The sequence below is a fragment of the Podarcis bocagei genome (genome assembly GCF_964188305.1).
Source record: "Podarcis bocagei genome assembly, chromosome: 7".
Classification (NCBI taxonomy): Eukaryota; Metazoa; Chordata; class Lepidosauria; order Squamata; family Lacertidae; genus Podarcis; species Podarcis bocagei.
Genome location: NC_138132.1, coordinates 78,163,110 through 78,180,056, shown reverse-complemented (window position 1 = coordinate 78,180,056; position 16,947 = coordinate 78,163,110). Strand labels below are relative to the sequence as shown.

Sequence of the window (16,947 nt, the reverse complement as noted above, 5' to 3'; positions counted from 1 at the left end):
AGACATTTGTCTCTAAATTGCTCTAAATACCTTTTGCAAATGAAATCTTAACTCTCGTCTGCGTTGAGAGGGGAACAAGCAGGGCGGAAGGGGGGAGATGGGGTTGGTCTGGGTGGGGAGAAACACAAGGAAGAAACTGGTCACTTCAGCAATATGTACTGGCGGTTTATAATATCACAAGATATCCTGGGGTACGGTTGTGTTTGAGGTGGGGAGAGGCAGGGAGGGCGGGAGGTGCTAAGTATCGCTTTGCAACTATAGATTTCATATCAGGTTACCGTGGGTAATCAGCACAGCTTTTAGGCTCAGCTTTCCCGTGCTTCATTGCTTCGATGATAGAGCTGAAATCCCAAAGCTTTTATGATTAATTACTCCCCGTAGGTCCGCATATTTCAAGCGGGGGGGGGGGGGAGGACGACACAGAGAGAAAGAGTGAAAGAGAAAGAACCTGTACTGCAAGAGATCAGACCCGGAAGGGAAGACTTCTGACAGCCGGGAACGGCCGAGAGGGGAGAGCCCCAACAGTTGACATTCCTCGGCGTTACTGCCCTGACCGGAGGCACTGTAATTCAGTGCTTCCAAAAAGAAAGAAAGAAATACCCCGGTTTTTGAAATGCAAACAAAGCAAATTGTGGACACGTGGGCGATTTGTACAAGTTCACTGCATGTCTGTCTGTGCAGGAGTATTCCAAGAAAGGCTAAGAACACTTACAACCCACTGAGAAAAAGAAAGAAAGGAAGGAAGGAAGGAGGCAAACAAACATTTTATAGACATAAATAGGAATGGGCTTCCATGACCCTGGATTGTTTTCATCACCTGGGGAATTTTTTCCCGTGGCACTGCACCCGACAGAATAGCACAGGGCGGTGTCCCAAAAAGTGGGCATTTTAATTATTTAGCATTTAGATCCTACCTTTCCTCCAAGGAGCAGAAAGGTGGCAGACGTGGGTCCTCTCCTCCTCTTTTTATCCTCTCAACAACCCTATGAGGTGGGTTAGGCTGAGAGACTGCTACTGTGGCCAAAGTCACACCAATGGCTGAACAGGGATTTGAACCCTGGTCTCCGAAGTCATAGTCTGACACTCTAACCACTACACCACACTGGCTCTCTTCCTGCCACTGATGCCCTTTTTTCTCCCATACAATTAAGCATCCACCATCAGTTGCTTCAGACGTCTTGGAAAGACCTACCTTCTTGCCCACTAGATCTTTGTTATTACTAGATATGAACAGAAGAAGAGCCCTGCTGGATCAAGCCAAAAGATTGGAGTGTGTACTATGTATTTTTATATCGCTGTATTTTATTCTGGTTGTAAATTGCTTCGGGACTTTTCACTGTTGGAAGGCAAACATAACTCCAGTAAACCTAACCTAACCTTCTGCATCCAGTTCCTGGGGACTGTACTTTTTTTGTTTGTTTGTTTACCGAAGCACACAATTGTGTGAGCCCCCACCTGCTGCATGAGGTAGTACAAGCCCTGACAGAGGCTCATCACCTCAACAGAGAACTATTTCCGAAGCACGCCTAACTCCCTACAGGATGATGTTTCAGGAGAGGGTTGGTAGGTATGGGAGGGAGAATCTGGGATTTTTGAAAGGAAAGAAATATGATATGGGGATAGATAGATGGGTCTGTAAGATACCAGAGCTAAAGCCCTAAAGCCAACAGGATGTGCTAAGAACAGAGCAGAACAGCTTATGTTCTTTTCCTTCCATTCTGCTTTGTCTCACAAAACCTGCCAGCTAGTTTTCTTTTACGACCATACGGGCTAGAAACTTGCTTTCCTTTTTAAGGATTTAAAAACTGTGGGCTCAGGACAAAAAGGAAGAAATCAAGGCCCTAGTTCAGCAACCTGAATCCAAACAAAACCAGAACAAAACTATCTGCTCTTCAGCTGACAGCTTTAGATCATCACTAACCCAGAAGCTTTAAAAAAAAAAAGACGCTGTCCTTTCCTTTAAGATAAAGGCAGCAGAAATGTTGCAGGCCCACAGAACAAGAAACTTCCGTCTGCTGAAAACAATGCTGGATTTATCAAGATGTGGGCTCTCCTTTCCTCCTGAAAGGGCTTGGCAGTCAATCGCTTGCCCTTTCAAGGCTTTGAAAGGCTGGGTGACCCCAAATTTAACCTTAACTCGACCTCGCTTTCACTGACTGCGGCCCATAACCTTCTCTGCTCAGCCCGGTCATTCTCTGAAGCGGTTGACCGTTTCACCCACAGCTGGCCGTCCAGCATCAAATACCACTGGCAGAAGCCAGGACGGACCAAAGAGCCTGTGAACGCCAAAATCCTCCTTCCTTCCGAGAGGCTACAGGTTCAGAAGTTTGCAACACCAGCCCCGCTCTGCTGCCACAGTGCTTCATCTTGCTGGCAGCTTCGTTCCCCTCCCCATTTGGAAAACGTGAGGCTCTTCCTCAAGACTTATGGGTAGATGGTGCAAGAACGGTGAGGGTCTTTCACTAAAAGGGTAGCTGCTGGATCAGGTATGGGGGATAGGGGGATTCAACTAGGATTTAAATACGAATCTACGCGCCACCTAGTTTTTGTGATTGTAAGTTGTTCTGAACTGCTTTGAAGAATGTGTTTTAATTGCTGTATCTTTACTTGAGAAAAGCAGAAGAACAGCTCTGCTGGATCAGGCCAGTGCTCCATCTGGTCCAGCATCCTGCTCTCAGTGTGGACCACCAGAAGGCTATGCAAGCAGGATTCGAGCATAAGGGCACTCTCCCGCTCCTGTGGTTTCCAGCAACTGGTATTTAGAATCATTGCTGGATCCGGCCATGGACACAAAGAAAAGCTATTGTGGCTAGCAGCCACTGACGGCCTCCTCCTCCTCCATGAATTTGTCAATGGAGTGGGGATGTAACTGGGTGTTTGCAGACATTTTCAATAGGTTTCAGTTATATGCAATTCCACCGACGCACACAGTGCCTCAGAACATAACCCCCATGTAAATGGGGGGCTGCCTGTAATAATAATTTTATTACTTGCACCCTGCCATCTGAGTGGGTGTACAAAAATCTCATTATGTGAACAAAACGCAGCAGTTAGGTGGTAGTGTGCATTTATTAGTAAAAATAGCTTATTTAGAAAAAATAATATTAAATTAAAATTCATATTTTTTTAAAAAAATCATATTCACATTAGGGGTAATTGCTTGCAAAGATGTGGGTCATCAGGCAAAAACTGCATATGAGTAAAGTGTCCATTAGGAGAAATATGCACTGAAATGCTAGTGAATTTTCATCAGGACTTTAAGCAAACAAAACACCTTCACTTACTGATGCAGAAATGAAATGAACTTAAGACAGGAAAAACGAGAAAGGGCCAGAATCGTCCGTCCCTAATGGGAGACACAGCGTCGTCTGAGTGCTTGACACAACACAACAGGGGGGTTAGGGGGCTGGGCCAAATGTGACCACTTCTTGGGTTTCTCGTTCATAAGCTTCGTCAGTAAGTGTCTACAATGCACAACCCACCCAGCCCCCAGCCCCATGTTTCACATGTTACTTTATTACGGAGTAATTTGGTGGAATGCAGAAACACACTCCGGAGCATTGTAGCCAATGCTGGCTACTCAGAGTAGACCCACTGAACTGAATGCCCATAGCTAGCTTATTTATTTATCACAAGACTTGTCTCTTGCTTGATTGTAACGAAACCTCAAAGCGGTTATAGTGGGTCAACTTGAATTAGTGCTGGATTCAACCCAGAATTCCCAGGATAAGACAAACTGAACAATGCAGACTTTCCTTTTGTGCTGCTTTGAACAGTCTGTATTCCTAACATAAAATGTACTCCACAGACGGTATCACTTTGTCCTTTCTGTCGTATGGTTGTACTTATTTTCCCTTTCTCCTTATTGAAAAATAATAAAATATTTATTTTGACAAAGACTTGTGGGTTGGTACATGTAGAAACGCTTCTGGAGTTAAGAGCAGGGAGGTGAGGAGAAAAGAAGGGAATGTCATGATCCACCATACCTTTTTTCTTGAGAAAAGATCTTCTGGTTGCAAGTGGACTTTGGCGGACTCGAGGGTTCTGCAGAAACTTCACCGCTGTTGCAATCTGTGGCAGGAGGGAAGAGAAAAGGAGAAAACGCTTTTTAAAAGTTAGGGACTATCAGAATTCAGATTCTGAGCAAGGCATCAAAAGCTAGTAGAATGCAAGTTGAACAGAGAAATTGCCTTTGAAGCGGGAAGAAATATTACAGATAACTTGGAATCCCTATGGTTGTACTCTTGAGTCCTACTCAGAGCAGTTTTATAAAAATAAATGGACATGACTAACTTAGGTCCATTGACTGCAGTGGGCCTACTTTGAGGAGGACACACACTCATTTTGTTCCTTCCAGAAGCTGTTGGTTGGGCACAACTGTTGTACAATATTCCATTTTGTATAATTTGTAGAAGAAGAAGAAGAGTTTGGATTTGATATCCCGCCTTTCACTCCCTTTAAGGAGTCTCAAAGCGGCTAACATTCTCCTTTCCCTTCCTCCCCCACAACAAACACTCTGTGAGGTGAGTGGGGCTGAGAGACTTCAAAGAAGTGTGACTGGCCCAAGGTCACCCAGCAGCTGCATGTGGAGGAGCGGAGACGCGAACCCGGTTCCCCAGATTACGAGACTACTGCTCTTAACCACTACACCACACTGGCTCTTTTCAAATCTTTTCAAATACTCAATAACGCCATGATATTGCTTTACTTGCATTCTAACACTGCCCTGTTTGCACATCACACAAAACCATGGCTTTAAAGCAAACCATCGTTTCATGTGAATGAGCAGCATGTTGGGGCACACTGCTCCCAGGGGGTCACCACAACCCATGTTACTGGCTTGGGAGCCTTTGTTTCCTGGAAGCACTCTCCCCTCCTGGCAGGAACGAGACCCAGGTATTCTGTATTCCAACAGCTTCTACCTCCCCTGGCTCAGTCTCAGCCCTCCAGTTAACCCCTGTCTGTATACCTTCCCCAGACATTCAACCTGGTCTTCCTATCTAAGCTGTGGGGCTCCCTCCTCTTGCTATGGTCTCCTCAGAGGGGATGCTCAATTTAAATCAGAACCAATTATCCCTCAAACTATCCTATTCCCTATCTCAAATCAAACCCTATCTCTCAAACTAAACCCTCTCTCACCCCAGCTCTTCCTGTTCTTGCAGCGGCAAACCAGATGCCCATTACAGAAAGTCCGCAAGCAGAACCTTGAACAATAGCTTAATGAAGTGATGGGGAAACTTTGGCTCGGGGGGGGGGGGGGCTCTAGGCTTCAGTGTTTGGCCCTTGGGATTGTTTCCAGACTACGCCCCTTCCCAGGCCACACCCCTCACTGGCCCTGCTCCAAGCTCCCCCCCCCCCACTTGAGTGTTTTTCCTGGGCTGGTATGTGTTCCTGAACTGTGCCAACGCCTCTTGTTTGCCCGGATAGAGGACAGATAAGGTTGTGTGGAGAAGTTATACCGTTGTACAGAACTAAAATTTACACTTGTCCTGGCCACTTTTTGCCTCTGGGCCTGCCAGCCACTTGCATCCGGCCCCCAGAAGCTTGCCCATAAGGGAATGTGGCTCTCAGAATGAAAACCCATCCCTCCCCTCCCCTTGGTTTAAAGTGGTACATGATCCAGGCATGTATGTTTAACTCAGTGGTTTTCAACCAGTTTGCCGTGGCACCCTAGGGTGCCTTGAATGGTGGCCAAAGGTGCCACAGGCAACACTGGGCACTGGGCTCTGTCCCTCTCTCTTCTGATACCCTTGTGTCTCTGCCTCCCAAAGGCTTGCACAGCTATTTATTGCAGCAGCCCTGGCTATAAGCTCCGCAGGTGAATGGGGCCTCTGGGGCTAGCCAGGGGGTGCTGGTTGCCAGGAGCTGAGGTAGCCTCAGAATAAGAAAGCAAGTGGGCGAGGGAGCCCAGCCACCCAGTCCGCCAGCTGTTGGGAATGGACAGATAAGTGCCAGGCCCCTGTGGGGCAGTGTGAGGAGGCACCTCTGCTTGCAGGGGGGGTGCAGCTCAGAGACCAAGGGTGGCAGAAATGGCTGCCCGGAGGACTCCCAAGGAGAGGGGAGAGGAGGCTGGGGGAACCCTCCACAAGGGAGGGTGTTCAAAAAAGGGTGAGAGGCTGCCAGCTGTGCAGGCATGGGGTGACATAGCTGGGCTCCTGAGCTCCACAGGGGTGCCTCAGAAAGAATGTCAAGGGAGCCGTGGACTCAAAAAGGGTGAAAACCTCTGGTTTAACTGATTGCTTGGAAGGGCTCAGTGGAAACAGGCACCAGTAATGGGAGGAAGTTCCACAGGGTCAGTGCTGCCATGCTAAATGCCTGCTTCCAAGATTGTACAGAAAGGACCTCCTGACGAGATGGTATCTGCAGGGAAGCCCCTCCTGCGGAGAGCACTGATCGGGTGGGTTTATAAGGGGAGAGAGTCGATCGAGCGCCTGCCTTTCACCTGGTTTTCAAATATACATCTCAGGTCAGAGAGCAGAGTTTCTGATGGGTTCTAATGGCCCTTTCGAAATAATCTTGGTGCATTCCATCAATGTTGGATGTGTGTGCGTGTGCGTTTTATATATATATATATATATACTTCCCCACCACCACCCCTTTTAAACTGCATCTCTTATTTCTTTAAATACATTAATCAGAGTAGTGTAGGCAAAACGGATCCATCGGACAATGCAATAAACATGAATTATCATCTATCCAACATGCATAATGGCTTAAAAAAACATAATAGCAGGTGTAGTTTAAATGATTAGTTATTACACCTGCGGTGGGTCTGATTCAATTGGGGAAAATCATCTTTAATAGGTTAAAAGGTTTAGATCACCCGGCTTCCCCCTTAAAGTGGCTGTAGAGAGGGTATGATGGAGTGCGCTGTCATTACTAATTCATTTAAGAAAAGCAAGGGGGGATACAGTAAAGAACAGCATAAATGAGCCAATCCAATTTAGACATCAGGTAAAGGCAGCGAAACACCTTTTTAAAAAGCATGATAAATGAATTTGGGAGGGAGATGAAATTCACATTTTTCCCTCATTATTTTTTTAACGGGAAATTTGACCACCTCCCGGCATAGTTTGAGGGAAAGGGGGGTGGGGTGGGAGGAGAAGGGAACCTCACTTTTTAAAGTTTAGCACTCCGTCGTTCCAAATCATAAAATAATACAGAGCCCACCCACCTTTTCCCCCCAGCACATAAAGTGCCACTTTGATCTTGTTTACGCCCCTCTTGATCTGCCTCACTGGAAATGCCGGCGATAGGGAAATTGCACATTTAAACGGCGCGGGTATCACTGCGCCAGATGCAGGAAGGATAAACAGCACAAATTAATAACCTGGGGGTTGACGGAGGTAGGGGGGAAATGTGCTGAACATGAAAGATGTCCGAGTAAGCAGACGCAGAGACGTGCCAACTTATCAAAAGCTACTTTGCCTTTATATTAATCACCTGTTCCCTTTTTGGAATGCTTTCGACAAGAGTTCAATCTCTCCGCTGCTGGGGAATGAGCAACGGTGCCTGCCAAAATGTTTTTAAGGACCTAATGTCAGAACTTAAGAAGTGTCCTGCAGGATCAGGTCAAAGCCCCATCAAGCCCATTATCTGGTTCTTGTGGTGGTCAGCCCAGTTGGGAGAAGTCAGAAAAGCAGGACAAGGGCAGAACAGGTTAGTGTGACTGACTTCTAGATAGGTTTGTGCAGAGTTATTAGGCACTGTACAAAAATAAAAACAGGCCCTTGCTGTAAGGCGTTAAGATCTTACAGGTTGCATATAAGAGCCCATCTGGATCAGACCTTCTGGGTGCAGAGCAGGTGCTCACCTACCAAGTTACATTCACAGATTAAGTGGCTGAAATGAGAATGTGCTGGCCTAGACGGGTGTCTGGTTCGATCCACTCTGCTAGGGAAGAGCATTGGTTTTGCACAGAAAAGTCCCCTGCTTCAAACCCCAGCATCTCCAGACAGGGTTGGGAATGCCCCCTGCCTGAAATTCCAGAGTGCTGCTGCCAGGTAAGTTTGAGATCAGTGGACCAACACTCTTTGAGTTGGTAAAAGGATTGTCCTTGGTTGGAGCTCATGATTAGTGAGAAGAGAGCTTCACCATGAGTCCTGGTTCAAACAACATGCTAAGTCACACCTTGGTTTTATTCAGCACAGTGGTGAAAATGTAAGGGCAACCTGCTGGATCAGGGCAACCACATTCAGCCTAGCATCCTCTTCTCAATGTGGCCTACCAGATATCCCTGTGCGAAGCCTGCAGGCTGGGCATGCACAACAGCACTGCAAATCCCAATTCAGACACAAAAATTCTTCCAAGGCTGCACGGAGAGTTCTGACAAACTGCTAGTTTTTCCAAGCAAAAAACTTTGCAGAAGTGTAACCTCTGTTCCAAGAAACTAACCAAACCACCTCTGCTAGAGGAAATCGACAGGAACGGTACTCTTCCCAGTGAGTCTCTGGCTACACACACACACACACAGAGAGGTTTTTCGCATTAGTATTTTTAAAGTGGTAGATACACTGCGACGGAGGAAGACGCAGCGGGCAAAAATCTACTTTTCAATAAAGCCATTCTATCAAAAAATGAAATCGCTCCATTAACGAGAGCTAAATTATTTAAAGGGCCTCCTCCATCATCTGTCTCATCTATTTGCTAAAGGTCTATTGATTGAAAATGACATTACAAAATTATAGCTAAGAAAGAAAGATTCTCTCCCTCCCTTCCCTCTCTTCTCTCTCACACACACATCTTTGCAAAAGATATCTGCAAAGTTGCTTCCTACAGCTTCAGCTAGTGTTATGTAATATTTCTAATTCCTCGGCACAATCATCAAGTTTCTAGGCATCTGGAAAACTGGGGACTGGGCTATGTGTGTGTAGTGACAGCTGAGGTAGAGTCAAAGGTGGTTGGTCTCTCTCAGCAGAGCCAATGGAGTGGCCCTGCTTCCCTTTCCTCCCTCTGTTCTGCAGCCTGATGGAAACCTGTGCTCTTGTCCAGCATAGATCTGAAGGAATGCCTCCCCGGTCTAATAATAATAATAATAATAATAATAATAATAATAATAATAATAATAATAATAACAACAACAACAACAACAACAACAACAACAACAACAACAACAACAACAACAACAACAATATATTATTTATACCCCGCTCATCTGGCTGGGTTTCCCCAGCCACTCTGGGCGGCTTCCAACAAAACACTAAAATACAATAACCTATTAAACATTCAAAGCTTCCCTAAACAGGGCTGCCTTCAGATGTCTTCTAAAAGTTTGGTAGTTATTTTTCTTTTTGACATCTGGTGGGAGGGTGTTCCACAGGGCAGGTGCCCCTACCAAGAAGGCCCTCTTCCTGGTTCCCTGTAACTTGGCTTCTCGCAGCGAGGGAACCGCCAGAAGGCCCTCAGCGCTGGACCTCAGTGTCCAAAGCAAGCCCTTCCTCCACTCCATTCCACTGGCACCTAATATTACCCCATAAGGGACATGTGGGCAACACTGGCACTGGACATACTCAGTTCTTTACAGTGTTCATGCAAAAACCTAGATTCTCAGAACTGTAGAGTTAGAAAGGACCCCGAGGGTCATCTAGTCCAACCCGCTGCAAGGCAGGAATCTCAACGCGCAGTTCTCCCCATCCAATTTGAAACCATACCAGACCCTGCTTAGCTTTGCAAATGTGCTAGCAGTTTTGTTGCCGTAGCACTAGGAGTATTGAATTAAAAATAGAGCGATGTTTAACTGAAGATGAAACTTTTCGTCACCAAGTCTGGCCACTGTGATTCATCCACGGTAACCTCAAGGCCAGACTGCTGTAATGTGCTCTACGTGGGGCACAAAACTACTGAGCTAGATGGCTGGCCGGCAGCCTCTCGTTTCCTATGAAACCTGTTTCTTTTGCAGTTTGCAACCCCCTCCCGATGCTCACTAGGACAGCCTGTCGCCAGCCTCTCAGCCTCAACCTACCTCACAGGGTTGTTGTGGAGGTAAGAAGGGTTCAATCCCCAATGGCATCGCCAGGCAAGGCTGGAGGGGATGCCTGCCTAAAACATGCCAGTCAGTGTAGACAGTACTGAGCTAGGTGGACCACAGTCTGATTTGGTAAAAGGCAGCTTCCTCTGTTTTAAGGAAAGCAGTAGGGCATCTGCTTTGCCTGAAGGAGGTCTGTAACCAAGAAGAGCCACTGCCAGCCAGGGTTAGACAATACTGTACTGATCTAATGGTCCTCCAAACCTTGCAAGAAAGCTCTTGGTTGTTTGAACGTATCTGTATGCATTTCGAGAAAATGCACATTTTAAAAATGTATTTAGATGCATTTCCCCCCTCGTTTGTATTTCTCCTTCTTAAACGCAGAAGAAATGAGGAGGAATGGTGGGCGACCACCTGCGAAAGCAGAGCTGGTTGGAAACAGACTCACCCATTTCTGTGTAAAACAGGCATCTGACCCAAAATCAAACTCTTTGCTTCTTAAGCCTGGCATTAGGACGAAGGAAGAGGATGGTCCCCCAACCCACCCACCCCTTTAGAGCAGGGGAGAAAGAAAGTGCTGTGTTTTAAGTAAAAGACAGTGGGGGGTGGAAAGGAGAAGGAACATCCGTACTCTTGTCAGGACCAGCTTGACAAATACGGTCATCAGTGGCACACGGAAGTAGTTGCAAAGCAGCTGTTAATCAGGGAAACACATCGCAGAACGCTGATGCCAGCACTCGTGAAAAAATGCAAGAGGCTAATTATGAAGCTATATATCTCGCTAAGGAGGCACCATTCCTGGAGATTCCAGATCAAGCTTTCAAAGAGTGAGGATCTTGGGCTGGGTGTGCATTTTATGCGCACACACAAAAAGCCTTCTTGATAACCCCGCAAGCTTGCCTCATAGGAATCTGCCTTCTTCCTTAAGTCAAGATTGCTGGTACATTCACCTCTACACTGACTGCCAGCAGTTGAATTGAGGAGCAAAGCCAATGCTCTACCACTGAGCAGCACCCTTCCCATAAAACTTGGGATCGTGGTAAGCTGCCTTATACTGAGCCGGACCATGGCCCACCTAGCTCAGTACTGTCTACACTAACTGGCAGCAGCTCTTGATGGTTTTACGCAGGAGTCTGTTCCAGCCGTATCTTGAGATGCTGAAGTTGGGATCTTCAGCATGCAAAGAAGATCTATGGCTCTGTCCTTCTTCCCAAGAAAGCACCTCTTGGGACTCAAACCTATGCTGCTAAAGCAGTTCCTTAATCCCTCAACCACACAATTCCCCATTTCAGTGCCCCTGGTGGTAACTATTTTTTATTTGTTATTTGAAACCAAGGAGATTGGTGTATAGCAATCTCTTCCTAACCGAAGCGAACTTTCCATAAAGCATGGTTGCTACTATCGTTCTATGCGAATGCTGCTTTGCTCTTGTTGCCTGGTATTAGCCCAGGCTTGCTTAAATCCCTGCCCGAGTTGCCAACTAAGATGTCAGCGTGCCAGATAGCGCCAGGTGTTCTACTTCTGAAACAAAAACCTAAAGATTGCCCAGCTGGCTCCGTCCCACTCTGCAACCTCTCTAGACGAAGTGGCAAAGCATGATGGCTCAATCACTCGGATCTGCGCAACTAGCAATTCTGCAATTGCCACACAACTGCCTGTTGCACGGTTGCAACAAGTCATTCCTTTAGTGTGGCAGAACCCACACCTTGGAACTCTTTGCCTATTGAAATCACACTGACACCATCACTGTACACTTCTTCTTCTTTACACCTGCTGAAGGGAAAAAATCTGTTTGGGCAGGCCTATACAGAAACATGATTTGGTTACATCTGGGGTTTTTTTTTTTAAAAAAAAACCATCAGAGGTTTTATTGCATTTAGATGTTTTTAACAGTTTTTAGGTGTTTAAAATTATTATTATTATTGGGGGGGGTTGGGGTTGTTTTAACCACAGGAGTATTTGAAGCCCTGGGCTCCTTTGGGAGGAAAAGCAGGGTATAAATTTAATAAAGAAATAAGCAGATAGGCTAAAGTGTTCCTGAGCTGTGCCAGTTCTGCCAGGGGCAGGAGGGGAGAGGAAACATATGTGATTAAAGGCTCCCCCACAATCAAAGAAAGAACCCTATGCATGAAAGTCAAGAAGGGAGCCAGGGTAGAGTCCTTCTCCTCAACATAATGCCTTTCTACATGCAAAGGCCTTTCCCCCCATACGCTGTCATATTCAATCATGTGATGTCCCACCTGGAATCTAAGTCGTACAGTCCAGGAAGAAAGACCACTATCTCATCTACTGCATGGCCTTATATTAAGCCTTAAATCAGAGGAGGCTGATGTACTGGCTCTCCAGAAGTTGTAAAGACTACAACTCCCATCATCCCTGACTGTTGGGAGGGCATCAGGATGGCTACTCCCAATATAAATCAAAGGTTGCTCTAAGTTTCATACCGCTTTAAACAGCCATAGCTGAAGTCTGCTAAGGGTACTGAGAGTTGTTGTTTTTGTTGCTTGGGTTTATTAAATTTCTACACCGTCCTTCATCTGATGATCACAAGGCGGCTTACAATATAAAATCACAAAATGCATGCCATAATAACAAGCAAAAATAATGGCCCACCCACTTTTGAGATTGAAATAATAATCATAGAACTGTAGAGTTGGAAGAAACTGTGCAGGAATCTTTCACCTAGCCTTGGGCTTGAACTCACAACCCTGAGATTCAGGGTCTCATGCTGTACCGACTGAGCTCAATATCACAGGTGGAATTTGAGAATAAATCTGCTTGTTTTTACTATATTAAATGTTTAGTTAGGAGACCCCCATATTCCCCTCACGGAGATACAATTCCCAGAGTTCCCTAGGAAGAATGACTGACTGCTAAACCCCTCTGGGAATTTTAGCTCTGGGAATAGCCTTGAAGCTCACTGGGTCACTCTCTCACTCTCAGGCTAACCTATCTCACAGGGTTGTTGTGAGGATAAAAGGGGAGGGATAGAAGGGGACTGTGCATTCCCTGACCTCCTTGGAAGAATGAGGTTTTTTTTTTAAAAAAAAAAGCCAAATTAAATCAATGGGGCCAATTTTAAATGGGGGGGGCCCCCTAAACATTAAGAGTGCGTATATCTTTTTTAAAACTGTTCTCTTGTAGCTGTGACAAGGAAGAAGACAGAAGAGATGTTCTGTGCTTCTAATACTGTGGTATATTTTGTTTACCAACCTTGGGGGGGGGGAGTTAGCTTGCACTTCCTTCCATATTTCAAAAATACAGAGGGTCCAGGCAATATGTACATTTATTTAAACTTAATGGATTAATCACTCAATTAATCAGTCGGAAGGCAGATGACTAATCAAGTAAATAATCTCCAATTGGTTTGTTAAATAGCCCCACTAATAGCCACAGCCCTTCATATTATCATCTTCTAACGCTTTAAAAAGCTATTTATGCATCCTGCGGCATCCTGCAGCCATGAGTATCATTGATTAATTAGGTGTTGCCTGAAATGCTAGCCATTTCTACGGCTCTTCTCGGCAAGCCCCCTGCCCTATCAGTTTTAGCAAATGACTCTGGTGGATAGCATTCTGAGCGGACAGCAAGTTGTTTTACTCCCTGCTAGCGAATCCATCTATCCCAGCTTCCTGGTTCCAACAAAGGACAGCCCAACTGGGCAAGAAGGCATATATACCTTGCCCTCCTGTTTGCCCTCAACCTGTGATATCTGAACATAGAGGCTCCCAATCCTAACAGGTTCTTGTATTAACTTACAAGATCCTAAACAACTCCGAGTCCAGGATACTTTGATGGCCAGTTGGTTGGTTACTTGCCCGATCACTGAGCTCTTTGTGGGGAGTCACTGCTAACAGTTCCCCCATGGCTTGGATGCAGGGCTCATATCCACCAGGAACCTTGTGTTCAGTATTGGGGACCCAATTTAATGGCACTCACTTCCAGCTAAGGTCAGACAGGCCCCACCTCCCTATCGAACTTCCTGTCATAGCTGTCAAGTGTCCCTTATTTGAAGGGACAGTCCCTTATTCCAGCACCATGTCCCGCTGCTGTCCCTTATTGATGGATGTCCCTTAAATGTCTCTTAAATGATGTCCCTTAAATTTCAAAGGAAGCAGCTCCTCTCCCTTCCTCCCTGCCGGCCAGGGAGGAGGGAGGCTCTAACTGTGTTGCTTGGTTGTGTTGCTCACCCAATAAGAAGTCTAAGAATGACTGGGGGGTGGAGCTTGCATGCCTTGTGCTGACCAAATCGGCTGTGTTCCCTGGGGAGTTGCCTTTGCTCAGCGCTTCCCAGCAGAGAGGTGACAGTGGTTTTCCTTGAGGCTTCGTTTGGCTGCTGGCTGGGCTTTCTGCCTTTTGAATTTGTTTTGGAGGCTCCTTCTATTGACTTATGGGGGGAAAGAAAGGAGCTGGTTGACTAAAATGGTGGGTGACTGGCGATCTTGTGGCGAGGGGGGGAGGCTGTGTGTGTGTGTGTATGGCTAGTTAATGCAAGCTGAGGGGTTTTTTGAATGCTGGATGCCATTTTGTTGCACGTGCTGCTGCAAACTTTGCAGTGCAAAGCCAGCCCGGAAAGCCATCTTAAGTTGAGGCTGCATAGGCCTTGTGGTGCATGTGATTCAGATTCTATTCAGTTGAACCTCTGGTTACAAAGTTGGTTAGACAGTGTTCTCGAAGCTACCAGCATGAGTTTGACCAGACTGCAGGAGGACAGGAAGACTGGAGTGCCTGGAACAGGTGAGGCTGCAGGTCCCTTATTTTCAAGGCTGCTGGTCCCTCATTTTCAAATCTGTAAGTTGACAGCTATGCTTCCTGTGCCTCCTGAAGGCTTTTTAATGGATCCCTAATTTTATAGATCTAAAACTCTCTTTTTTTTGTACGCTGTTTAGAGGCGGCAGTAATTAAGTGGTTATATAAATTGTCAAAATTAATAATAATAATAATAAAAACTATCATGGCAAAAATGATCATTATTATTATAATTACATTTTTATCCCATAGCTCAAGATGGTGTGGATGGCTCTCCCCGTCTTCATTTTATCCTCACAACAACCATGTGAAGTAGGAAGTTTAAGTCCACTGACATCTGGATGGCCACTGTTTTTCCCATCCCCCTCCTATTATATTTAATAGGTTGTCTATTATTGTACAAAGAGTGTCTCAAATACGGAGAGGGTTGTTTTGCCCCAGGCTAAGCAGAAGGAAGCCTTTCAGATGATCCCAGCTTCAAAGTAAAATGAGTTTGCAGGACTTAGCAATCGCATCAGTTTTCCTGAAAACGTTTTAAAACATTTTAAAGAATTCAATATGCTAAATGGAAAGCTAGGTTGAACCCCAAAGATCCTCATGTTTATTGGAAAACTTATCAGAATTAGAGAAGGCAGGGTGAGAGACAAAACTTTTTTTTATAGAAAAGTGATCTTTTAACACATTTTAGATTAAAATGGTTGAGGGTATCATCCCAATCCAGTTATTGGGAACTTTGTGAAACTGAATAGCAGGGGCTTAGTGGGATATGGTGTTATAAAGTCATGTATTCATATTAATGCATTGTATAATTACAGGGTCGTATCCAATGCTAGTCCTACCCAGGACAGACCCATAGAAATTAATGAACTTGTCTCTCATGCCACTATTTGCAATAGGTCTATGCAGAGTAGGGCACTGGATACAGCCCTAAGGGTTGTAATTGACCAACTTTTACTGAGAACGGACCCACTGAGATTGGTGGCTATGGCTAACTTACACCTATTAATTTCAGTGGGTCTACTCTGAGCAAACGTTAGCTGAATACAGCTTTATGCGGTTAATTAGTATTTTCAGAAAGATTTCTAATATTTTAGAACATTTGCAATGAGGATATAAGAACAATACGTGGGTTTACTGTTGCAGCATATAGATTATTTTTGCATATAGATTTGTGAATTTTGTGTGTGTGTGTGTGCGTGCGCACATGCACACACATGCACTAGTACTCATCTCACAATAAACGTGTTGTGGGTGCCAGCCTAGAAGAGCTGCCATTATTATTATTATTATTATTATTATTATTATTATTATACTGTCCTTCATCAAAAGACCTCAGGGCAGTTCACAAGATAAAAATACAAAATAAAAGCACAAATAAATATTCAAAACAAAAGCAACGAAACAATACCCCCCCCAAAAAAAACACATTTACAAGGCTGTAGAATATTAATCAGCCAAAGAGACCTGATTGAAGAGGAACGCTATTTTTAGATAAATACTTGACACACAAAACTAAGTTGTACTCAGAGCAGACCAGCTAAAACCAATGGATCTAAGACAGTCATGTCCATTCCTTCCAATGGACTAGCACTGCATACAACGCAACACAGACAGAAAAAGGAATCCTGTTTTATCTTAAAGACTATCATAGATACATTCTTTGGTGGGCTAGATCCTGGACTCTGGACCAACCTTTAAATGTGACAGGTTACGGAAATGTACTAGATGAGAGGCGAGGAATAAAGCAAGACTCTAATCTTCCCAGGGATAGGCAAGACAGCCGGATCCCCAGTTCATAATCTCTATCCCTGCGAGGAATAACCTTGGGAAGGAATGAGATTCAGGGGAGCATCGCTCAAGCGAAGAGCTGGTGCTCCCCCTAGCCACCGCCGTGGGGAAGTGTGCCCTCTTGTCACCTGCCGGTGGAAAGAGAGAGCGAGAGAGAGAGGTGGAAAAAACGCAGCCCAAATTAAGTGTTTTCACTCGGTGGAAATGAAATGTTTTGCAAGATGAAACAGAAATAAAATTGTGGTTTTAGGTAATTACTAGTTGGCATTTACATATCACAGGCTGGTTCAACACCTATTCATTTTCCTCTTTTATTTTCAATTTTTTAAAATTGCTCATTAAAACCTAGCATATGACAGGGACAAGGGAGAGAAGGGAGAGGGTGTACTGGGGGGGATTATTCTCCTTTTCGTATGCGGTTTTTATTATTTTATTATTATAAAGTA

General features: G+C 45.2%; 1 protein-coding gene across 1 annotated transcript in view; it reads right to left on the bottom strand.

Moving 5' to 3' along the window:
- The window catches only part of PEX14 (peroxisomal biogenesis factor 14), a 117,129-nt gene that overhangs the window by 55,615 nt on the left and 44,567 nt on the right, over window positions 1–16,947 (bottom strand). Inside the window, exon 3 of the mRNA XM_081201626.1 lies at window positions 3,987–4,071. Coding sequence (XP_081057752.1) covers window positions 3,987–4,071 — 85 coding nt within the window. The remainder of the gene's footprint in view (window positions 1–3,986; window positions 4,072–16,947) is intronic.